The sequence below is a fragment of the Peromyscus maniculatus genome, chromosome 13 (genome assembly GCF_049852395.1).
Source record: "Peromyscus maniculatus bairdii isolate BWxNUB_F1_BW_parent chromosome 13, HU_Pman_BW_mat_3.1, whole genome shotgun sequence".
Taxonomy (NCBI): domain Eukaryota; kingdom Metazoa; phylum Chordata; class Mammalia; order Rodentia; family Cricetidae; genus Peromyscus; species Peromyscus maniculatus.
The window spans coordinates 47751618-47777132 of NC_134864.1; the positions used below are offsets into that span (position 1 = coordinate 47751618).

General features: G+C 41.1%; 2 protein-coding genes across 15 annotated transcripts in view; both read right to left on the minus strand.

Moving 5' to 3' along the window:
* Positions 1-624: 624 nt before the first annotated feature.
* Rpe (ribulose-5-phosphate-3-epimerase) lies at positions 625-18999 on the minus strand. 3 transcript variants are annotated; one of them, XM_006974966.4, is made up of 6 exons: positions 18754-18999; positions 10171-10250; positions 3757-3896; positions 2602-2736; positions 2111-2197; positions 625-1113 (listed from the first exon to the last, which is right to left on the minus strand). In XM_006974966.4, exons 1-6 carry the CDS (start codon positions 18873-18875, stop codon positions 991-993), a joined length of 687 nt encoding a protein of 228 aa, XP_006975028.1. In that variant the 5' UTR covers positions 18876-18999; the 3' UTR covers positions 625-990. The 3 variants fall into 3 exon arrangements, with proteins under 3 accessions (XP_006975028.1, XP_006975029.1, XP_076406313.1); XM_006974967.4 differs by having other exon boundaries at positions 18765-18976; XM_076550198.1 differs by lacking the exon at positions 2111-2197.
* Positions 19000-20464: 1465 nt separating this feature from the next.
* The window catches only part of Unc80 (unc-80 subunit of NALCN channel complex), a 182610-nt gene continuing 177559 nt past the window's right edge, over positions 20465-25515 (minus strand). For all 12 annotated transcript variants that reach the window (XM_076550199.1, XM_076550201.1, XM_015993863.3 and 9 more), the window contains 2 exons: positions 24866-25065; positions 20465-24065 (listed from right to left, as the gene is read on the minus strand). In XM_076550199.1, the coding sequence (XP_076406314.1) occupies positions 23799-24065; positions 24866-25065 (467 nt within the window). In that variant the 3' untranslated portion in view covers positions 20465-23798. The remainder of the gene's footprint in view (positions 24066-24865; positions 25066-25515) is intronic.

Below are 25515 nucleotides of genomic sequence, written 5' to 3' on the forward strand. Positions count from 1 at the left end.
TGCTAACAATTATAGACAATCTAGGAGTTAATTAAGCACAACCAAAGTGTGTAATACTCACAAACCAGACAATGCTTGCCATTTTGTGTTGATCATCCCCTACAGTCTAAGAGTAGAACTATAGGCTATCTAGTATCATGTTATGCTTTTAATTCTCAACCCACAGTAGTTATGGTTCCATTTAACAGATGTAAGAGTCGATAGTGAAAACAGGTTGAGTGACTTTTCTTAAAATCAAAGATCTAGAATGGAGCTAACCTGGATTCAACCCAGTGGAGCTTCCAAGAAAGACTGTATGGTTCCTCTCTGCTCACAGCTACCACAACAGTATTATTTCACAGCCCTAAGAATGGTAGTTGAGTGAGAACCAGAAGCAGAAAGGAGTTACTGAAAAGCCTGCTGTGACAAAGAAAATACCTTGATAGAGTCTGTGCTTGGATTTCAGAAAGCCTAGCCCTCATACATTTTTATAGTCTTTAATAAACCAAGTGTAAGATAAAAAGTAAAAATGTTTCAGATGCCAGACAATGACGTATTACCCCAACAAAGCTTCTAATTTTAGTCCCATTCCATTCATATTCTCAGGCATATAAACAAACCACAAATGACACGAAACAGAGAAAATGGCTGTCATTTGCTTTAGGGATAAACCAAGAAACAACAGAACATTCTTTTTAAAAATACAGAAAAATGGTTTTCATAGTAGCTAATTTTCCTCTTTAGGCATTAAGACACATTTCTGTCTAATCTTAAACCATATTTTCACTCTTTACAAAAATCATTCTCCCAATATAAACATGAATATTTCACCACGCTAATCTCTAAATGGCATCACTAAAAAGGTAGTTATTTCTAACCTCTTGAACATCCTGCACAATTGAATTTAATCACTGGAATGCAGCACTGCTTCGATTCAATGTGATTTGGTAGTTAATATTCCTCTTTTCCAATAAAAAAGATTTCGTGAGCAGAACCCGGGTTCCTGTGGCTTCATCGATCAAGAGAACGTTTCTGAGCAGCTTCTGAACAGACATTTCTTAGTAAGTTGATAACAGATCTGGGGTCGTCACTCTTCATGATGGCACTGCCAGACACAATCATGTTAGCTCCTGCCTGCAAGAAGTACATGGCTGTGTGTTAGCGTGGAAGAAACCAACACAGAAGTCCTGGAGCAGCCTTTCCACCCTTGTCTCTGCCAGCGCTTCCCCAGAAGCTGAGTGTAGCACTCTAATTCACTGAGGTAAGAAGGGAAAATGCTTATAAATGAGGCCACAGTTACTTGTAAATGTGCCTACCAAGTCACTGAACTGCTGCTTCGTAAACTAGTCCTAGCTCCACACAGTACCTCTGCTGACACTTAGAAACGAGGCTTTGCCTTCTTAGATCTCTATTCCAGTCAGGCTTTTCCTAACGCACACCAAGGACCCCAGACCCTAAGGGGTCTGTTTGTTTCAAGAAAGTCTGAAAGGAGACTGAAAATGAGAAGCTGGCCATAAAACACTGGAACATTTCTGTCACTTTGTGTCAGAAAGAATGTAAAAATGTATCTTTATGCTTTCTTAGGTTACAGTTCCTTAGAAAATTCTCCCTGGATAACATTTTTAAATGTGGAGTCAAAGAAATGGGGGGTAAAGGGAACACTCTAAAAAGCTCAAATGAGATAGCTCCAAATACAGCTCTGGGCCTGGGATCTGAGCTGAGGGAAAGCCAATCTGCTGTGTAGTCCATTGTTAGAAGCTGGAAAACCACACGGTGAGGAAATCTCTCCAATGAGACCCAGTCACCTGATAGCAGGGTTTTACATCTCCAATAACATTCTTTCAGGAATTAGAGTTTATAGGACTACTGATTAATATGTCTCTTAATTTGAGCAGGAACAGCACCGCAGAAGAGTTCAAAACCAAACAACGTAGCAGGATCTAATAGACGATGCTCAGTGATCATCAATTTAGAAACTCACTTGTTCTTTACTTTCCTAATCCTATGTTTGAGCAAAAAATATTTTCCCGAAGAAAAACTCAACTCAAGCAATTCTTTGGTGATAGATAGGACTGTCATGCAGACTGCGCCTACAGGAACTGGCCTAGTCACAGTTGAGGAGCAATCTCACCTCCGCACATTTCTGAACAGTGTCAGGACCTACTCCACCATCGACCTCTATATCCAAAGTTGGGAACTGGGTCCTCAACCAGTGAACCTAGACATACACGAAGAAACAGTGACTCCCACAGTGCATACGCAAGGGAAAACAACCAAGCACACAAAACATCAGCACTCCCCCGAGCTTAGCTGTACACACAACATGACTGGGGATCACTTACAATGGACTGAAGCATATCATGTTTATCAAAGAAGTTTAGCAAATGACATCAATTTGTGATAGCTTTGCAAAGACTAATGAAAATTCTCAAGTGACCCAAGGTCACAAAAATAGCAGCTTAAAAAATTTGCAATATGGACATTAGCTTTTATTTTAAAACCTATCATCCTGTCTTACAGTATCTGAAGGCATCTCTGTTCCCTCACCTCCAAAGCAGGACACATCTACTAAATACACACCTATAGTAGAAACCTCACCCCAGAACAGAGTATTTCTTTTACCTTGGGCATCATATCTTCCATGAATTTTTGCCCTCCAAACCCAGGTTCTACGGTCATTACCAAAGCCATATCTATTTGATTAGCCCATGGGGCCAAATATTCAACTGTCGTTCCTGGCTTGATGGCAAGGCCGACCTGTAACACACAAATGCTAAATCACATCATTTCCCTATTGTATATTGTGGCCAAGTTTAAAAAACCAACTCACAAAACAGTACGCAAATATCCGGAGTACAACATCAGTTTTTCTTTTTTGTTTGTTTGTTTGTTTGACTTGTATTTATTTTTGCTACCTTATTTTTTGATTTTTACTTTAAAATATTTTTCTTACAATATATTTTGATCATGCCCTCAACTCCTCCCAGATCCTCCCTATCCACCCAACTTTATATTCTCTCCTGCTCTCTCTTAAAAAGATACACATGTGCCTAGTGGTGGTGGCACATTTGTATTTTTTTAATACATATTTTTTAAATTTTTAATTTAATTTTTTAATCCCAGCACTCGAGAGGCAGAGGCAGGTAGATCCCTGGGTTCGGGGCCAGCCTGGTCTACTGAGTGAGTTCCAGGACAGGAACTACACAGAGAAACCCTATTTAAAAAAAAAAAAAATAAATGAAACCAAACCAAACCAAACACATGCAAACATATACAAAATCAAAATTCAAACAAAACAATGAGACAAAAAAACAATTCCGCCCCCAAAATAAACAAACAAGGAGTTCTTTTTGTATTGGTCAACTACTCCTGGAGACTGGGCCTGCCCTAGAGTATGGCCGATAGACTCAGTAAAACTCCACTGTAGAAAACTGATTTTTTCCTTCCCAGTGGGTATCAATTACAAATAGCTTCTTTTTCAGGGGTTGGACTCTGTGTATCCACTTCCCCCTCTCAGTGACACATTCAGGCCAGAAAGGGTCCCAGCACTGGTTTTTCGTTTGTTTTTAACGATAACATGGTCATTAAATGTGAATGATTCCAAGGCAGTGAGTGACCTTCAGAAACATAGGCAGAATCTATCTTACAAACATTTTATACTTAACTCTGGACTCCCAGCTGCCCACGTCCAGTCCTTTTCCTATCATTTTTTCCCCCACCTATCTTTCAAACTTTGACAAGAACTGGTGTAAAACATAACTCTTATCATCAACTTACCTTCATCCCATTCTCCCGGATGTCTTTAATCAAAGCCCCCGGGTTCTCCGTTGCCTCAAGATGAAAGGTATATTGATTAGCACCTGCCACGGCCATTGGCTTTACCCACTGTTCTGGCCTAGACACCATCATGTGCATATCTGAGAAGAAAAGACATTTTCTGTTCATTACTGAGAGGAATACCCAGCACATGGGATAAAGTCAGCCTATAGGGTTTTTTGTTTTGTTTTGTTTTGGTCATTATTTATATAAATTATTCTGGCATCACAAAATGATCAGTTATACTTTGGTATAGATAGTCTTCATCCTAAAGATACAATTTGGTTATATTTACTTATGAAATAGTTTTTCCACAAAAAGCACATGCTGCTATATATAAAAAGTAATGAGAACAAACCAGGAAACTGAGGTGTGAGTCCAGGAAATGCCACTTTTAATGGCTGAAAGGGGTCACACTACCTATGTAGCCTGTTCTCTTTCAGAAAGCTAAACGTGATTTTCTCCACGTGCTCCTTTAGCAACCTTCCTGAACTTTCACGGCGGCACAAATGATAAAATACAAACTAGGGTGAGTAGCTAATGCCAGCTGCGGAGGACGTGATGTCTGAGAAAGAGGCAGTGAGGAAGGTGGCCGAGCTCTGCAGGCTGCTGGATTTAGCCTAAGGCGGTGGGGAAACGCAGGTTTCAGTGAAGTGACGGTAACCCAGGCAGTCAGGCTCTGGAGGCACAGCCACCTAGAAGGGGAGAGGAAAAGAAACGGCGCCGAACCAAGACTTGGCCTCAGCACATAGGAGGGCAGAGCTGCAGTGTATGGAGTGACAGAGGAGACAGAGGAGACAGACGGCAGGCTGGTGAGGGAGGGTGGAAGCCTGAAGCTGGATGTACACAACACAGTAAGCAGAACACAGGCATGGTCTGCTTCAAGTTCTTCAACCTGAAAGTGTCTCATGAGGAAAGGGCCTCTCAAAGAGGCTGGACCACAAGATAACCTTGTGACCAATTCTGTGCAGTGCAGTGTGGAGAGTATGAGTGTTTGATTTTCGTCAGAGGAAGTATATTTCTGGCCTTGCTATGCTGTATTTTAAAAATAAATTCTAACATTTCATAACTTAACTAAAATTACAAAAGTCAAGCGCTTTGAAAAAGAGTTAGGCAATAATACCAGCATTACAGTATGTATTTCTAGACTAACAATAACAAACAAATAAAAACATGTTAATAGGTAAAAACCTCACGTAAGATCAGCAGTCCTCAGACAGATCCTAGCACACTCTGGCTGATATTGCTAAATGTACAGGTGTTATGTGCATTAGACATTTCAGAGTACTAACTAACACATGAAATACTAACAGAAATTACAGAAGACCTCTGTTTTGCACAGTTTAGTTAGTGCAGCTTCCTTCTGGAGGTTTTCTTGTGTCATCTGTGGTTTAAAAATGCTAGACAGAAGTTCCAGAAATGAACACTTGTTAAGTTTTATATTGTGTACCCCACACCAACTTGCTCTTTGAGTCATCCCTCTGACTGGAGTACACACACCATAAACTACCCATTCACAACTTGGCAGCTGGCTGAAGTGATCACACCCAATGTCCTGGTATCACAGTGCTTATGATTGAGTTATCCTATTTCTATAAAATCTTTATTAGTGTGTGTGTGTGTGTGTGTGTGTGTGTGTGTGTGTGTGTGTGTGTGTGTGTGTATGTGTATGCATGACAGATGAGTAAGTACAGGTGTGTGCATGCCATGGTATACACGTGGAGGTCAGAGATCAACTGTTGGGAATCTGATTTTCCCTTCCCACAATGGGAAAAGGAGTTAGAACTCAGGTTGCCAAGCCTCCATAAAAAGCACTTTTACCCCCTGGGTTATCCTGATGACCTCTATTTTTTACTTGCCATCAGTAACACAGCACAAGTGTCATTATGATGGCAAGTGTACAAGTCATAAATTCTTCCTTTGAGCATCATCTCACATTACTGCAAGGATTACATAAGAAAACTTTAGAGACTGCACTCACATAATTACAGTACACTGCCCTGTTCTCTTTTATTATGAGTTGTTGCTTACTAAATATTGTGCTTAATTATAAGTTAAGCTTTTAACACAGATATGTGTAAGAAAATCATTAATGATGCTATATCCTGCAGCAGCAAATATTCAGACAAGATATTCCTTATTTAAAACAAGCACATCATCTTGTTAGTATGCAAATTTGTTAATAAATGGTAAAATTATATGTATACCAAAAAGTTGTTTTAAAATCAATTACTTTACGACTTATTACCAGTAAAGGTATGGTTTATATGCTTATTTTATATATCTGTATACTCAGGGCTATGTAAAAATTTCTCATGGGATTAGGAGTCAAGTCTAGAAGTTTAAGAAGCCTTGCTCACATCAGACACAGTCTTATACATGGTCCTGTAGTATGTTAGAGTGGAATCCGGAGGGTCAAGAGTTCAAGGCCAGCCAGGCCTTGGTGGTGCAAACCTTTAATCTCAGCATTTGGGAGGCAGAGGCAGGCAGATCTCTGTAAGTTTGAGGCTAGCCTGGTCTACAAAGCGAGTTGCAGGACAGCTAGGACTGTTACACAGAGAAACCCTGTCTCAAGGAACAGGGCAAAAAAAATTAGTTCAAGGCCAGCCTGAGTTACATGAGATCCTCCCCGCCAAAAAAACCCAAACACCTTGTTCTATGTGTATTGTGTATAGGAAGTATCTTCTAGATACAGGTAATAAATAACAAGAGGCAATCAACACTTTATAACAACATAGGTGGTTTTTGTCCAACTGTGAACTAGCTAAATACTCTGGGCACAGTGGAAGCAGTCAAGGTTAGAGGTTATTCATATTAAATGCACTTTTGACTTACGATGTCTCAATCTACAAGGTATTTATGGGAACGGCCCTGTGATATATGGTAAGGAGCCTCTCTAGGTGTGGTTGTGCACAAAGCTTTCAATTCTAGTTTCTTCTTACAAACTCTTTGGCAACACACAAGGTATTTTCTTTGAAGTGACAAGTTTACTTTGTTAGTTAAAAAGAAGTCTGTAAAACAGCCATTTTCTAAAACAAACAAGTCAGCTGTCATTGTTTTTTTTTTCCCCAAGCAAAAACTGGTGTTAGGAAAAGGCAGCCAGTTCAGTTCAAGCAATGGTGCAAGGTCTCTGGCCCGAGAAAAGCACCTGCTCAAATGAAAAGTGTCATCACACATGCAGCAGAAATGCTTTGTTCTTCCTACTCTGTCACATGAAAATCAACAAGACATTATTCAAGACAAACTTACTAAAACACATTTCTAAATTGCTTCACCAAAGATACATACTACAGACACACAGGAGTGAAGCACAGTCCTGATTGGAGGAATCTGATGCCACTGCACCACTGACTGCTTATGACACCAAAAAAACAACTTACCGTTGATTTGCAGCACCAGTATGGACAATGACAAATAATGTCTCAGTATTATGAAAATAGCTTTGACCTCATAAAGGAGCTAAAGAGGATTTCCATGGTTCCCTACAGTACAGAGCACTGCCTTAGATAATAAAGGCTTTTCTTGTTAGTTTAGTTCTTAGATGTTTTTTGTACTCAAAACTAAGACTGAATAGTTGAGAGCTTTCTAAATAGCAGGGCTGTCGGGTACAGACCTGTAATATAAACATCTCCAGTGGCTAAGACAAGAGGATTCCAAGTTCAAGGCCAGCCTGGGACACAGAAGTTCTAAGTCAGCTAGGGGAACTTAGGGAGACCCTGCCTCAAAACTAAAAGTGGGGCTAGGGAGATGGCATGGTGGATAAAAGTGCTAGCCATGGAAGCCTGACAATCTGGGTTTGATCCTGGAACCCATATGAAAAGCTGATACAGCAGTGGGTCCCATTTAGAGTTCCAGGACTCCTATAATGAGATAGGAGGTGGAGAGAATATCCAGGAAGCTCTCAGGCCAGCTAAGTGGAGTGTGCAGGAAGACAGATAGAGCTTACCTCAGTAGTGCGGAAGGTATAAGATGACTTGCAAATGCTGTCCTTTGACCTGCCCTCCACAAGCACACCATGTCACTGTATCACATGTATTCACACATGTACCACATGTATTCACACACACAAATACATGACTCTGAAAATAGTAAAAGGCTGTGGAATTGGCATGTGCAAGGCCCAAGTTCTGATCTCTAGTTCAACCAACAAAACACCAGAACCTTAGAGGTTATAAATACAACTTACAGACTACTCATTTATTTTTAAAGATTTTACTTTTAATTATGTATATATGTGTCTCTGTGTGTGGGCATTTGCACAAAAGTACCGGTGCTCACAGAAGCCAGAAGAGGGAGTTACAGGTAGTTGTGAGCCACCTGATGTGTGTGTCGGAACCAAACCCTGGTCCTCTGTAAGAGCAGAAAATGCTCTTCATCACTGAACCACCTCTAACCCTGGTCTACTTCTTAAAATGAAGTCATTCATCAATTATCTAACACCTAAGATCCAAAAACAAATCAAATGATAGAAAATAAAGGCCTCAAAACCCCAAGTATTAACAAAGCATATTCATCCTTATTTTGAATAAATTTCCTAAAGTACTTCTTAGCAAATGTATATACATATATACATGATCCATATCTGCCTATGTCCAGAAGGAAAAGTGGACTGGATCTGGTGGTAGCAGTAGTGTTACAGGAGGCAAGACTGATGATAGAAGATGGAGGAAACAGTGAGGAATGAGAACAGGAGTCAACATGAGAGAAACAAAAAAAATGTAAAAAAAAAAAAAAAATGAGAAAGACAGAGCAGTGGGATGTGTGACTACTGTATATAGGAATAGTGTAATTTATTTCATCATTTCTCTTAATCAGGATAACAAATTTAATTTTAAAAAGTCATGGTATATAACAGGAGCAGATTCAAGAAGAAACTTACTCTGAAAACTCCTTTCCAAAAAAAATTTTTTAACATCATCAAGATTATATTCAACTACATGAAATTTTAAAAGATGAACATGTTGATAGATATGAGGTAATAATGCACATTTTTTTTAAACCTCTCAAAATGGATGAATCCTTTCACGGGTATGTACAAGCACAGCCTGAATAAGGTGAGGGATGGCTATGGATAAGACCAACACAAAATTGTAAACTCACTTTATACGAGCTGTTTGGTTTTGTCTCGTTTTTGTAACTCAACTATGCGCTTCTCAGGTGTGGCCTTCTCTGGTGACAGTAACATGAACTCCGCATGTCCAAAGGCTGGGCACATTAGCGAGAGGCCGCACAAGCGGGAGTAACAGTCTGCACCAGCAGGAACGCCCGTGGGGCACTGCTGGGAACAGTCAACAGACACACACGGCGACTGAGGCCGGTGATGTGCCTGCTGGGAATGAGATCCTCAATTTTTATTTTAATATACGTAGTTGAATATGGGTTTTAGAGCTAGCACACTGAACATTTCAGCTAGAGTCCTTCCTTCATAAAATTGTTCTACTGGCAAAAAAAAACTTAAGCTTTAGTTAATTATACAAGTTACATAATATTATGAACTTGAATCTGTTTCAGTTCAATAACTTCTAGGTTGGAGTGATCTAAAAACAAAAAACAAAAACAAAAAAAAAACCCAAAAACCAACAACAACAAAAACCAAAAATACAACCCCCCTCCAAAAGAAACAAAAAACCCTTTAGATTTAGTATTTCATGAAATGAAGCATATCTTCAAAAAGCCCACATTTGAAAAAAATAAATTGGCTGCTGGACTACTTAGTTAAATCATAAAGTCAATTACTCGTTAATACTAAACGTAATCATGTCTGTTTAGCCTTAAGAAAACCAAAAGCTGGGGATGGAGAGAGGACTCAGCAGTTAAGAGCATGAGCTGGTCTTCCAGAGGACTTGGTTCAGTTCCCAGCACCCACACGGTGGCTCACAATCTTCTGTAACTCTAATTCCAAAGAATCCAACGCCCTCTGAGGGCACTACACACACATACCTGCAGGCAAAACAGCCAAACAAATAAATTATATATTGCAATATAAACATATATGATAAACAACAAATATACATTTATAAATAAATTATAAGGAAAATCACGAGTTGAGTTCTAGCCCTACCTTCATGGATCTTATAATCAGTCTAAGAACAGACTGAGAAGTGGATAAAGTGAGTTTGGAGGAGGTGCTTAGAAAGGCCTCTCTAAAGAGATGACAAGTGACCTGAAGACTGACAGTGAGGCGCTCAGCAGAAGAGTTTCCCAGGCAGAATCAGGTTCACAGCCCTGGGAAAGGAGAAGGGTGTTGGATTGCTAAGATCAAGCTAATGAATGCCCACCACAGTAAGAAACAGGAGAAGGGGCAGGATGAACTTGATCTCTTTTTCCTTTATTTAAGCAATCTTGTCAGTTTTAAATGTTTAGCAACCCACTTACCAAAGAAAGGGTCCTGGCCTAACTGCTTTCGGAGGCTTTCAACCACAGGATGACCAAAAGTGATATTGGGAACAAAATGCCTACAAGACAAAAAAATAAATAAATAAAATCTTACTCTGAAAACATTTTCAATTTCACTTCTGCATTTATCAATATGAATTTTGACAAGCGAACAAGGGAATGTTTAGGATTGCATTTTTTTTTTTGCCATATAATCCTGAACATTTTTAATACTAGACAAAGTTAAGCAAAAATAACCAGGTAAGATCAGGTGTACAATTAATGTGTGCTGTCACATTTATCTTCATAATGACAACTCTGTAATTCATAACCATGGCAAATGGAAAGATAACAGAAGACAATTTCTGACTTGCTCAAGTGACACACTAGTTAATAAAGGATTCTAACACAGGTGTCCTGAGTCAGCTAATCCACTCCAATCAGAACACTAAATGACAGTTTGTTTAAACCCTATAAACACTAACCATTAAAAACAACGACAACAAACCCTTGGTATTATGAATAAAGCTGCTATTAACAAAGTAGCCCAATCATCCCACACGGTCACTTGCTCAACTATGTTCACAGCAGCTCTATTCATAATAGCCAGAACCTGGAAACAACCTAGACGCCTCTCAACCAATGAATGGATAAAGAAAATGTGGTAAATTTACACAATGGAGTATTACTCAGTTGTTAAAAACAATGACATCAGGAAATCTGAAGGCAAATGGATGGAACTAGAAAAAAATCATCCTGAGTGAGGTAACTAAACCCCAAAGGAACAAACAGGGTAGGTACTCACTTATAAGTGGATATTAGCTGTAAAATAAAGGATAACCATGCTACAATCTACAGACCCAGAGAGACCAGGTAACAAGGAGGGAACGCATGGATCTCCCAGGAAAGGGGAAACAGAAGAGATGTCATGGGTGGACTAGGGTTGGGTGGATATGGGAACATGAGGGATTGGGTTGGGGGAGGTAAAAGGAGGTGGAGGGTACTGAAAGAGATGACTGGAAAGAGGGGGCATTTCAAGGTCAGGTAGAAACCTGATACAAGAGGAACTCCCAGGAATCTACAAGGATGACCCCAGCTAAGACTCCTAGCAATGGTGGATAGGTAGCCTGAACTGGCCTCCTGTGACCAGTGGGTGGGACTTCTGGTGGAGGGATTGGGATGCTGTACCAGCCACACAACCTTTGACCTACAGTCTGTCCTGCCTATAGGATGTGTGTGTGTGTGTGTGTGTGTGTGTGTGTGTGTGTGTGTGTATGGGGTGGGGGTGGGGTATAAGGGTAGCATGGAGATTGTGGGAGTGGCCAACCAATGACTGGGTCAGCCTCACACCCATACCATGGGAGAGAACCCACCCCCCCATACGGCCTGGAGTGCAAGGACACAGAGGCTGGATGACCCAGAGACCTAGGATAGAACCAAACACAACTGGAGAACAAAAAATGTTAACATAATGATGCCTAATGGTATTCTGCTATACTCATAGATTGGTGACTACCCCAATTGTCATCAGAGAGCCTTCATCCAGTACTGACAGAAACAGATGCAGAGACCCACAGCCAAGCACTGGGCTGAGCTCGGGAAATCATGCTGAAGAGAGGAAGGAAGGAATTGTTTGAGCCAGGGCAGGTCACTGACATCAAAAGGGAACTCACAGAAACAACTAACTGGGCTCATTGGAGCTCACAGAATCTGGACCAACAACCAGGGAGCCTGCATGGGACTGACCTAGGCTCTCTACATAAGTGTGACAGTTGTGTAGCCTGGTCTACTTGTGGGACACCTAGCAGTAGGAACAGGGAATGTCCCTAACACTTTGGTTGGCTTAGAGGAACCTATTCCTCATACTGGGTTGTCTTGCTCAGCCTTAATACAATAGGAGGAGCTTAGTCCTATAGAAACTTTATATGCCATGCCTTGTTGATACCCATGGGAGGAGGTCTGCCCCTTTCTAAACAGAAACAGAGTAGGTGTGGGTTCAGGGGGTGAAGGGAAGGTGGGAGAAGGAAAATGGGAGGCGAGGAGGGAGGGGAACTGTGGTCAGGATGTAAATGAATAAATTTAATTAATAAAAAATTCTTGCAAGAGCAAAGACTGAAAAAAGCAATTTTATAAAGCTGTGCTGAAAAAAAAATAACTTGATGCTTCTTGGAGACAGTAGTATATTGAGAGCTTAGTTCACAACAGATATTGTATTGTTCTTCATACCTCAGACTAATAAAATAGATACTATTTACATTCTGCTTGAAGAATATAACTAACATCTTTCATACAGTTAATAATCTGTGGCACAGAATTCAAATTAAGTCAGCCCGATACCAACCCCAAAGCACTTAACCTTTAACCTTCTTAGTTCATCTTCCTTTTGTATCTCCTGCTCATTTAAATATTTAGGAAACCCCCTTCCAACATGTAGATCATCCTATACTGGGTGCAGCATGTACTGTGTTTTATAAAGAAATAGGCAAAGAGTTTCCAATCTCAACCATCATTCATCTCACTAGCAGGAGATGAATGAGAGTGTCAACAACTCCACAGATCCTCAGCTACATGACAGTTATCAGCAGGAAGCCAACTGAGCACTCCCCAGCCGCCTGTATACCCAAGACAGCCCTGTGATAATTCTTGTCAATGGTCTGTGAGTTTAAGTGACGCTTGTCATCGGAGAGTCTAGACTGTAAAGAGTGCAGGTTAAGCAGTCCTAATCTGAAATCCTACAAAATTAGGGACTTTTGGAGCACCAATATGATGCCACAACAGACAAGACAGTTAAATTGGTGTGGTGGTGCACATGGTAATCTCAACACCTGGGAGCTGGAAGAAGATCAGGAGTTCAAGGTCATCCTCAGCTACACAGAAATTCTGCCTCAAAAAAGAAAAAGAGGGCCAGGTGGTGGTGGCTCATGCCTTTAATATCAGCCCTCCTCGGGAGGCATGGCCAGGCAGATCTCTGTGAGTTTGAGGCCAGCCTGGTCTACAGAACGAGATCCAGGACAGGCACCAAAACTACACAAAGAAACCCCGTCTTGAAAAAACAAAAATAAAAAATAAAAAAAGAGAACTGTAAAGTTTCATCAGACATATATGAATTTCATGAACTTAGACCTGTGTCCCATCCCCAAAGTAACTTAATGGCATGCACAAATATTCTGAAATCCAAATAGAAACCCAAAATTGAGATAATTCTGGTCACGAGCATTGTGGATGAGAGAAACTCAACCTGCACCCCTTTCCTGCTCTCACTCTACCTACTAGCCTAGAAAGCTCTTCACATGGGATGGAAGGAGGGGAACTCCCAGAACAAGTGCACGGAGGGGCACACACACTCAACAGCTACCTTAGCAAGAAAGAAACTAACAGTGCTATGTTCCTGAAATGTGGGCTTTGAGAAAAGCTAAACAATAATGCCCACAGAAATGTGAAGAAAGAAAATAGCAAAAGATAAATATAAAAGCAAGTATCCTGTAGCATTCTACACTAGAAGATCACAGGACTTAAGGAATGCTGAGATTTACAGGATCAGAAATGGCTTTAGAGGAAGTGAACGCAGAACTAAGCAAGTTTAGGTCAAAGGAGGAAAGGCTGTTGATCAAAGCAGGTGTGGCCTCTATCAGATTAAGGGTGTCCAATGCTACACGCAGGTGTCTGGAGTTTATTGCACTGTAAATATCAAGTGGGATGGATAGTAGGGCAAGGAGCAAGTAATAAAACATAGACAATAAAAGCATGAAGATGGACCAGGCGATAAGTTGCAAGAAGGAAGGAGGAGGTGTTGTCTTAGTTAGGTATTATTGCTGTGAATAGACACCATGACCATGGCGCCCCTTTTTGTTGTTGTTGTTGTTTTCGAGACAGGGTTTCTCTGTGTAGTTTTGGTGCCTTTCCTGGTTCTCACTCTGTAGCCCAGGCTGGCCTCGAACTCACAGAGATCCGCCTGGCTCTGCCTCCTGAGTGCTGGGGAAGCAGCTGAGAGTTCTAAAGCTGAGAAAGTGCCACTGGGCCTGGCTTGAACTTCTGAAACCTCAAACCCTGTGACACACTTCCTCCAAAAAGGCCACACCTCCAAAGATGCCACTCCCTTTGAGTCTCTGGGGGCCATTTTCAGTCCAACCACCACAGGTTAATACTAAGAATTGGCAAAAATGACAAAGACAGGCAAAACTGAGAGTATCTGTCAACAACTGATTAGATGGGTGTGTTGGGGGTGTTAACAGACAGTAGAGCCATGGTTACAGCTGTGAGTTTGGATGACAGGTAAGTGCTCATAAAAAACTTCGTCTAGGGATAAGTTCCAAACCCTTCCATGCATTCACCTTTCTATCTGACACCCCTGGGAGACAGGCAGCGCCTGTGTCCACAGGTGAGGGAACGCGGCCCATGTCACAGAACCACTAAGTGCTGAAGGCAGGAGTTAACGCACACTACAAAGTCCAGTCTCCTGTGTTCACCTGCCGGTACAATGGCAGCTAGAACAACTGTCGCGGGGAGAGGGCAGGAACTCATGCAGGCCACCCCTGAGCAGGACAGAACAAGTGGACCAGTGTGGATAAGTTCTCTAACCACCAGATCCCTGAGGTTCCACTTCTGGTATTTAGAAGATTATTCTACTGCCTGCCTAAGGGCAATCACTCTCAACACTCGATGACACACTGTGACCATTTCTTACACTAGAAATAAGGGGCAGTAAGCAGGCTGACTAGTCCACAACTTTAGACGAAGTCTCTAATTGCATATACTGTTCTTTCCATTTTCTGTGTGGCCATGAAAATCTGTTTGCTCAAATTTAGGTCTCATTTGTTACGAAAACAAACAGTGACAAAAGACAGGCTGAGGAGCTGAGACGGAAACACAAATCTACTTGAGAAACACGAGCATAAAACAGAAAAACTGACGCTCAACTTATGTGAGCAATTTGTGTTCCTGTTGATGAATTAAATGAACTGGGTTCACTAAGTTTACTGAGAGCACAAAATGCATCAATATTCTCAAAAGACACTAACGGCTGTCACTAGGCCATAACCCCAAAAGGACAAAAACCCAGGCATGAAGTCAGGTGTCTTAGAATCGCCTGACAACACCAACTATCAAGGGATTGTCAGCTTCTTCATGAGGGCTATTGAGATTCCAAAGACTTAAGAACATGAATTTTTATCAAATGTCTCAAAGATTTCTTACTGGACTGGGAAAATCTAAATAAGTTCACTCTCAAGAAAAGGAATTCACCAGAAAAGTGAGCTTCATCTTGATTTCATTTTGACATTTCCGTCCTTGAATGCAGCCCTTTGGAGTAAAGTCTGAAAGGAACTTCAACAAAGGAGTCCGCCTCTCAGGAACCAGAGGCTTGCCGCAGTTAAGCTACAGCTGTGGTAATGCAGGGATATAAGTTTCCTCTCACCACGTTCCCTCACCAGTGCTAACCTTTACTAAGTTATAACTGGAATGCAGTCCACTGCGGACAGATCAACAAACAAAATGGTAAGAGGATTAAGGTCGGTACAAAATGTCTGGAAGCAGAATACAATCTTCCTGTGAATCAGGAATCAGAGCCACTGGCCGGCTGCAGTTGGCAAAGTTAAGAAACAAAACTGAGCAGACGAGACGGGATGGAGAGGGTAGGGCGCAGTACACAAATAAATGTGTAACTGGTTAAGGGCGCTTGCCTCACTCCACTCCAGCCCATCACGGCCTTGTCAGAAAACAGAACACGAATGCCAAAGCTTTGATATCCCCCACGATGGCCCAGGCCCCAAAGTCAGAAATGCAGTATTCATCTGACATCTCCCCAATTTAAAATCCTGATGACTGATTTGGAAATAGATATTTGCTCTGCTCCCACAGTTGGGATCAACCCGTTCCAGCCACCATCTTGTCATGATGTGCTTTGTATTTTCCTCAAAATGTTTTTGCAGAAAATAAATCTGCCTTTTATTTTAGATACTGAACCATACTTGTGTCTGGCCACCTAGTGTTTCCCAACCCAGTTTTTTACTTTCTAGATAAATTCAGTTTTAAGCAGGAAAGAAAACTGGGGGATGAAGTAGAGACGGGAGGGAAATATTTTGAGGCCGGCCACCTTTGTAAAGGGATCCCACAGCTCACTTTTGTACCGTTGTCCTGGAAACGGTGCACCACATGGCTAAGGAAGTGACTGACACCATCCCCATCAGGTTTTGTCTGCTCCAGCAGGACGATGGGAAAGAAGCTGTACTTCCCTAATCTGGTTTCCTCTTTTGTAAATGATGAATAGAAACAGCTTTTACTTCATACAAAAAAAAAAAAAAAAAAAAAGTAGGCAAAGATTGAAAGGCGTAAAAATTGTACATGAAGAATTTAGGTTTTCCAAGCCAGTGCTTCTCAGAAAAAGCAGAACCATTTAAAAATAAAAAAATTGCCTTATTTACTAAACTTAAGTCTGCCATAGAGGCAGGGGATCTGCTGGGAGGGGCAAAGGTAATTCTTAGAGATCCTTCCTACTATTACTAAGCAATGATAACATGGCTGTACACAGCTTTACTTCAGATACCAAGGTGAGCAAGACAGACAGACCCTGCTCTCAGTACTTCAGGAGAGAGAGAAAATAATACAAATATAAAATATTCCAGGACTCACTGAAAGCTATATAACTATTTTTGAGACAGTTACATGGCTTCTACCTTGGTTCCACCTCTTTTTTTTTTTTTTTTTTTTGCTATGAAACATGGTACTGCACCTTACTCTTCATTGACAAAACATTAACCTCAAAAAGTACCTGATCAGCCCACAGGTTCCAGCCCTACACAAAGAACTAGAAAACTAAGGAATGCTGAGAGCAGGAGACACAGTCTTACCCAATACCAAATGGCCAGCTGTGAAAATATATACACAAGGAACATTAGACAGATCGAGCAGGTCTCGTTTATGGATTCAGGAATATCTATGTGTGCATGTGTGTGTGCGTGCAATAACAATTAATTTAAAAAGAGGCCATGGATTTGAAAAAGAGAAAGGAGGTAGTAATGGGAGGGTTTAGAGGGAGGAAAGGGAAGGGGGAAACTATTTAATTATATTATATATAATCTCAAATAATAAAAGGATTTTTAAAATAAGTTAAAAAAAAAAAAAAAAAGCACCAGAACAGAAAGTCAAGTGCTTCTAAGTACTGCTCTCCAATATCCCTATTAGCAAACTGAAAGAAATGATCTCCATTCATTCATTCTGGATAAACACACTCACAGTTACACGCGTAGCCTGTTCCATGCTGGGACCCCTAAGTTTTCTCAGGCACCAAAAATATAGCTACTACCTCTATGGTGTACACTTTATTTAGTCAAGGGCTTTCAGTAAGTGTTAAGAGAAACAAGACATTTCACCGCACAGAGCACAAGGAGAAAAACTGCTACAGAGTAGCCAGTGACATTAAAAAGAAAAGGGGCTTCTGAGTGTGATGGCATGTGCCTGTAATCCTAGCATTTGGGGAAGCCGAGGCAAGATTCTGTGCTTGAGGCCAGTTTGATTTACATAGACTTTGTCTCAAAAACAAAATGAACAGCAACCCCCAACAAGAAACAAACTAACCTCTGGGAACTAACACATATTTGCCAATGCGACTGAGGAGGGCAAACAAATTTTACTTATTTGAAATAAATTTATTTTTCTATCTCAACCCAAGACTTGTATAATCCTATGCGGAACTTCCGGCGGGAAACGGTAGTCACAGCCAAGAAGACTCAAGTTCCAAGTCTGTCACAATCTTCTGTAATCTTGAGCAAGTCTTACGGCCTCCTTTGGGTCTAGGTTTATTTACTCACTTTATAACCAATGTAGGAAACTTGGACCCTGATTCTGAGCATTATAAGCTATCACTACGGTGCTTAAAAAATTACTTACAAAAAAAAAAAACTGACCTCCCTGAAGAGCAGGGTGCCTGAAGAGAAAACAGGACAGGAAAATCAGACTTCGAATGGTTATTCGATCCAGCTAACAACTGTAGAGAATCTGTGACATGTCAGGCACTGGACTCGCTCAGTTCATTTTCTCCCCCAAGGACGCGGAAGCGTTCTATTATCAATAACACTTCCATTTTCCAGACCCTGCCACCGAACCTCAGCGAGGGCCGAGGCGGCTTTATCTAAAACGAATCCGCAAGTGGTCGAACTTAGGAATCAGAGCCAGGTGTCAAGCTCGTCACACCGGGGGGTGGGGGGGACCAGCCTGGTCGCCCAGCTTTGGCCACGGAGACTAACTAGTTAGCTGAGTTTGGACAAGCCGTGCCTGTCCCGCTGGGCCTCAGTTTCCCTACGAGCTCAGGAAAGAGACATGTCCTCAATACTGAAGGTGGCTTCCGGGTCCTCGGACCACAGGTGACTGGGGGCGGGGAAGGACTGGGGGGGGAGCCTGGGCGCCCCCCACCCTCACCCCCATCCCCCGGAAGGCAGCCAGGACCGGCTCGGTGCCCTCAGCAGCGCCGGCGCCGTGGCGGCCAGGCCGCCCGTCGCAAAGGGGGCGCCGTGCACCCAACAGGCGCTCGCTGAAGGTGCAGCGACGCGACCCGCCGCGGCCAGCCCGCCCCGAGCCCCGCGGAGTTACCCGTCCATTACATCCAGGTGCAGGTAGTCGGCCCCCGAGTCCAGCATGCGCAGGCACTCGGCCCCCAGGTTGGCCAGGTCGCTGTTGAGGATGGACGGGCCGATCTTGCAGCCCGACGCCATGGTGCCGGTTCCCTAGAGCGAGTGAGCCCACGAGAGCCCGGGCCAGCCCAGACTTCGTCCCGATTGGGCGCCGCCGCACTGGCTCCGCCCCCCTCCCGCCCTGCACTCTCTTCCGGACTCTGCCGGAAGCAGCTGCCCTGCGGCGAGGAAGTCCCGCCTCCGCCTCCGCCTCCTCCTCCTAGGGGGCGGGGCTGTCCGATGGCTGGCTTGGGGGCGGAGCCAGGCGCGGACCTTCTGCCTCCTCCTGTCTTGGATTTTTTTTAACTTTTGTAAGGAAAAACAGTTTATTGAGTATGATGCAAGAAGGCCACGGGCTGATCAGCTGGACTACTGCCTACAATGCAGGAATTTGTTTTTGAAATGTATTTTTTTTTTCTATTTCATGCATGTATACCTTATATTGTGACCATAGTCCCCGGTACCCGCTCTTACTGCCCTTCAACTCCCGCTGACCCTTTTCCTCTTCCTAATCAATCCCTCTCTTACTTCAATATCTTGCTGTGTCTGTAGGTCTTGCGCAGGTAGCCACAGTTGCTTCTGCTCATAATTGCAACAGCCCTGTCATATCCAGCGGTCAGTATTCCATAACACTTCTCCCCACCTTACATTCTTCTAGTCCTCTCTTCTGCGATGTTCCCTGGTCCAGGTGCTGAGAGCAGGTGACTGCTGAGTACTCAGTGTAGGAGTTTTCTTAGGCGGTAGACGGATTTGATACAGTTGCTTTTTATTCAGCCATAATTCTTGAAATGGGTAAGTGTCCTAATGCCAAATGTGTCCAGATTCTGGGTCAGGAAGAAATAATGCAAAGCTATGTGAAGTAAAACATGGATTAAACAAGAGCAATTCCTAAAGAACAAGGATAAGATAGTGCATCTTTTTTATTCAAAACATAGCTGGTGGTAATTTAGATGCCATAGTTTCTATGGCCACAGTCAGAGGACAATCAAGTCTTTAATGTTCTGACTTGGACTACCAGCATTCCAGCAGATCATAATCTGGGCAGTGAAGTCAAATTGGCTACCTGTCTTCCATATCTACATTCTGCTTTATTTTTGAAAGATGGGGAATGGGAAGCACCTGTAGGTGGCTATCAATTGTACGTAGAAGTAGAGGGACTGAAGGTGTGTATTGAGTGGTGACTTTAGGCCAGGTATAGAGTACAGGTAGGAAGAACAAGAGGTGAATAAAGGAAGGCACACTCCAAGTCTTCAAAAATGATCCTGAATGAGCTAACCCATTCTCAAAGGAGAGAAATGAACTGGGGGCACATTAAATACTTTTAGATTTATTTTATTATATGTGCATATTCAAACACAGAAGTCAATAGCTTTCATAAATATCTTTCATAAACATCTCAGTATTTATTCATATGCATTTTTCCATGCTCTTTGGTCATTCAGTATTCATCACAGACTGTATAGTCATCTGAGGGAAGTTGCCTGTGTAGTCAATCCTTTGTGTTTACCTACAAAATGGCTAATAAAGGACTTTAACCCCATGGTCACAGTGACTATTGAAAATATCATGGAGGTACGTAGATTTATGATCCTAAATGATCCTTAAATAATATAAGTAAATTTATCATAAACTTTTCCAAATACATTCTGCCCTCAGCTTGTTTTTATTCTCCTGAGTGTCAAATCAAAGTTTGCTTCTGAAATGCCGCAGTTGAGACCCACGAAAGTAAGTGAGGAAGTGGGACATTTTACTCCCTGCTGAGACACAAGGCCATGGATTGGAAGTGTGAGGTCACAGAGCAAAGGTGTGACTCAGTGTGACAGCAGCAAATTCTGGAGAGTTCTCTGGAAAAGTATCCTGTGAAACTCAAGGAAGGTATTTCATTCATGCTTTGAACTATAATTCTATAATCCTTTCATCCCTCTAGATCTCTATCCATACATCTATTCCATATCCTCGGAAACTCTAGGAGGCAGGCAGCAGAGTGGAGAAAGTTCCTCACTGACTAAAAGAACAGATGCTAAATGAGAGATGCCATCTTTTCTTAAGTTACTCTTGGAGGCTTGATGAAACAAACCAACGGTTGCCTCCAGCACTGCCATGTGCCCAGTTGTGCCCTTTGACACTGTAGTTCTTCGTGGCTTTTTCCAAGGCGCTCACTAACTCACTTTCCTTGTTAAAAGAATCAAGTAGTTTAATAGAATTATAGAAAGCAGTGAATGCTGAAAATGAAAATAAAATGTTTGTTCTAGAAAATTCTGCACCCAGGATTTAAACTGCTTTAACCTGAATATTATAAATCTGTACACATTATCATGGGTGATTTTTTTTTATTCCATGGTCTCACTATAAAGTTACTTTCCAAATGGCCAATCTTAATTGAATGTAATTGTTTTAATACCTGGTGAAATTGGGTGCCTGTTTTATCCTTCCTCTGAATGAGATAAATATGATTAAGCCTCATAGATTAAGAAATAAATCTATTTTTACTAATATTATATTGATCATAAGTGATAATAAGTTCTTAGTCACATTTTGAATGTTACAAAAGATTGTCAATTAACTGGAACTTTTTTCTTTTCTTCCCTAACTGTTTTTCTTTAAGTTATTCCTTCAAACTCCAGGTAACAGTATTCCTGAGAATACATCTTGTGACAGTATTATGCACATACATATAGATACTTTAGTCACCACACATAAACATTCAACACATTACATTCAACACGTTTAAGGACACCTTAAATGGAACAGATGCACAAATCTGTAAAATCTCAGAAGTCCAACACAAGAGAGAATATTTCCACTCTGTAAGTTCCTATTTCTCAGAGTGGACAAGTCTTTTTTTTCCAAGGTAAAACATTACTTAGCTTATTGAAAAAATTTCTAACAGATTTCTATACATGACACTGAAGGAGTCAGGCTAAAAGGTAGACAGACCAGTAAAATCTCTCAAACAGTAACATTTCTCAAACAGCCCAACACATTTAAAATATATAAAGGTATTTAGGGTTATTGTTGAGTATTTAACAATTCATTGACCTCTATACTTCTTAAATATCTGACACAATTATAAAGATTTTGAATCAAGAATAACAAAATTGGAACAAAGCACATAGACGCACATAACTCAGACACTTGTAATTACCAGACATAAGGCCTCTAATGCTAATTGAGCAGCATAGTTTTTAACAGGCAAAATACATCAGCTTAGAACCAGAAAACCACTTGCATGTCGACTTCTGTACTTAGGGATGAACTCAGCATTAAGAATAAATGATGTGAAGGTGCTATAGTACATAAAACAGATCCCTTTATCTCCTTGATTTCCCATACTTGTTCTTAGTCAAAGGCCTGGAGGTGATAGCATCTTGATTTTGTCAACTTGGGGATTTTAAGTCTTATTCAAATTAATTTGTAGATACTTTCATTTTCTTGGTGAATGGGCCATAGCCCCAAAATATATTTGATTTTATAAGTCACAATATAAACTGTGCTTATTTAATAAACAATTCTAACATAAAAATTACTTTCCTTTATGATTTGTTTGGGTTTATAGATCTCCTCTTTATATACACGTACAGTTCATAGCCAACATAGTTAACATTGAGCTTATAGAATATATTTTAAACTCATTTCAACATAATCAAACTCTATTAACTTCTACTTGAAGACTAACACACACACACACACACACACACACACACACACACACACACACACTCCCATACTAATGTAGGTATGTATATATTTCTTTCAATGCTTAGTAGTTATGCAACATTTCTCTAATGTAAACTGCTAAACTTTTGAAAACCATTTATGAACTGCATGGTGCCCAGCCCTTTAATAATCCACTAAGTACTGGCCTCACAAGCCTTCCGAATTCTATTTCATTTTATTGATGTAACTGCACTTCGAGTTAAAGCCCTATTAGTGATATATACAAGCTGTCTGAGGCGATGAAGAAATTGATTACCTCTGTATTCTTCCTCATTAGCTGAGATCTCCTAAGGATCACATACTATTTGACTAGTGAGAAAGAGTTAATTTCCGATCTAGTTCTAACAACTTAGCTTTAATGTATGAAAATATGCCCTCAGGGGCAGGCACAAGGACTATACGGGAAAAGCAATCTCCTTTCCCAATAGATCCAATCTAGACATTGATGTAGTCAGGACTAGAAGTAGGAATGCCAGCTCTTTCAAGCAATGCTATTTACATTTAGCTTTTATAATTACATAACTGTCTATGTTATTCATTCAGAATCATATCTGAGAATTTCTAGAACATTATGTCTAATGTGATGGATATGAAATGATCTATGGCATTAGGATTTTGATTTGTAGCATGGAGTGGAAATGACAGTTAAAAAATAAATTTTGAAAAGTCCACAGCTCTCAAAAATAGTGTTTTGTTCCTTTAATTACTGGGTATATTGTTGACCAAAACAAAAACAACTGCAGGGCTTGTAATTTAGTTTCTCCAATCTAATTATTTTTTTCATTGGTTGTTTTATGTGAGTTGCTATATGTATGGCCATGTAATGTACAATTTTTGAGACTACAAAAATAAACATTTTCAGGCGATGTATAATGTGAGTATCTTAAAAGACTGCCTTCCTTTTTAGAACATATCGTTAGTATTCTTATGAGGGAAGCAATAGTGTATATTCTCAGCTGTCTGTAATAGTATATATATTAGCTGCTCAAAGCGAGTTATACACAATGTGCAGTGAAATGGCTCTTTCCCCTTGTTCCTCCCTGTTTTCATGGTCTTCACCTGACTAAAGACTTTTAACTATTGATTTTTAAGATGGTTATGACACATTAGGAGTTTTGGCAGCAAAATTCACTCAGACTTAATGCCACCCACTGGCAATAAAGTGCTGTTTTGGAATTAACTCTTTTCACCAAAAGCGTTCTGTTGTCAGCGGTCTTCGGTCAACTTCATGGCTCCTGTGACACCGAGCTAAACATGGGACTCATCTAGTGCTGCATCTTTCTCCACCAGCTCAGGAGGAGTGAAAGTGAATTGGCTGGACAGCAGGGGGTTCTCCATGCCATTTTCCTCACTGATATGAAGAACAGTATCTCCATGCTGCAGGAGGCTGGATGTCTCAAGGCCAGTGAAGTCATCAGGGTCTGAGAGTTGAGTAGAGAGGGGGCTGTGTGCTGCCGCACCTTGTACTTCTGTCTCCTCCTTTTGTTCTCCTTCTTCAGCAAGGAGGGGCTCACTCTGTGATCAAAAGGATCATAGCATCATGGGCAAGTAGGATGGGTACCAGAGAAGAACATAAGAACTGCTGTGGAACTCCAACTGGACAAGAACTCAGAGGAGAAGCCGAGGTCCAGCCCCTGTCACAGGAGGATCTATCTATAAGGACCCTTCCAGCTTTCAAAGCATTGCTTTTCTATCCTTTGACATAGGATTTGTTTGTTTGTTTGTTTGTTTTGGTGGGGAGGGGCCATGCTTATCTTATAGACTGTAAAAATGAACTGACATAAACGATGTGCTACAGTTCCTTTTAACTATTAAAGGCCATGCAAATGTGTATGCTAATATTACCCTTTAGTTTTCTTTAACTATCACATCAGAATTTGGCACCTATAGAAATTTATTCATAAAAGCAAAATTAAATAATACTGAAACAATGAGGGAAAAATTTTAAGTTCATTTGATCTTCTAGGACACAGAAAACTATGGGAAGACGTCATCTAAGCTAGTGACTCCATATGCTCTAGCTGAAAAATATTCTGTGTATCAGATTTCTGTTGTCAGTGATTATTCCAGCTGAAAAATAATTCCTGTTTTGTTTTCCACTAAGCCATCTCTTGGTCCTTCTTATTTATAGATGCATTATTGAGCAAATGCTTTATATAGATTTTCTTTTTCACAATGGCAAAAATAGTATCTGTTTGGTCAATAGCACGTTACAGATCTGGACTTAATTATTTGGAAGGAATGTGCATCTCTAAGACACTCCTGAAAATAAGAATGCAGGGAGCAGGCCTTGCCTGTGTCTGTAGTGCTCTCACCTGCTTGGGAGACAGGCTATGAAGATCGGCAACCACAATGGCAGGAGAGGATGTCAGCACTGGCTTGTCTGTTCCTTCCGGTTTCTTAGACAGGCCTGGGCTGCAGCCCTGTGGTTGGCCTGTGGCAGGAAGTATGTCTGTTGGGGCAGCTGTTGGCTCCGGCTGAGCCTCAATGAAGGTCACAGATCGCTTCTGATCAGCTGTAAGTTAGAGGTGAACCAATCAGTAGGAGAGAAATTGACCGCTGATGCTTAATAATTGGCATTAACCAGTGATTCATCGTAAAGACATTGCTGGGTTGTAATAAATGAGACCCTATATGGCCATTTTATGTGTTTTGATTTCTCTTGCTTACATAGGCTAATTGAAGAGAGAAAACAATTTCTACATAAATAGCCTAGAATGAGACTTGCAAAGGTTAACTTCTCACAATGACCTTCCTAGTGATGAGTTCTAGAATCAAAAAGCCCAAAGAGTTTTCTTTTTGAAGAGTTCTCTTCAAAAAGCCCATGTTCGCTGCACCCCTTCTTGCCTTTAGTAAGAGGCAGAATGGTCTAGTTTCTGGACTGCGTAAAGAAAATACAACCTTTTACATTTCAGAATATTGACAGTTCACCTTGGGTTGTTCCATTTATCTAGGTTCACTGGGG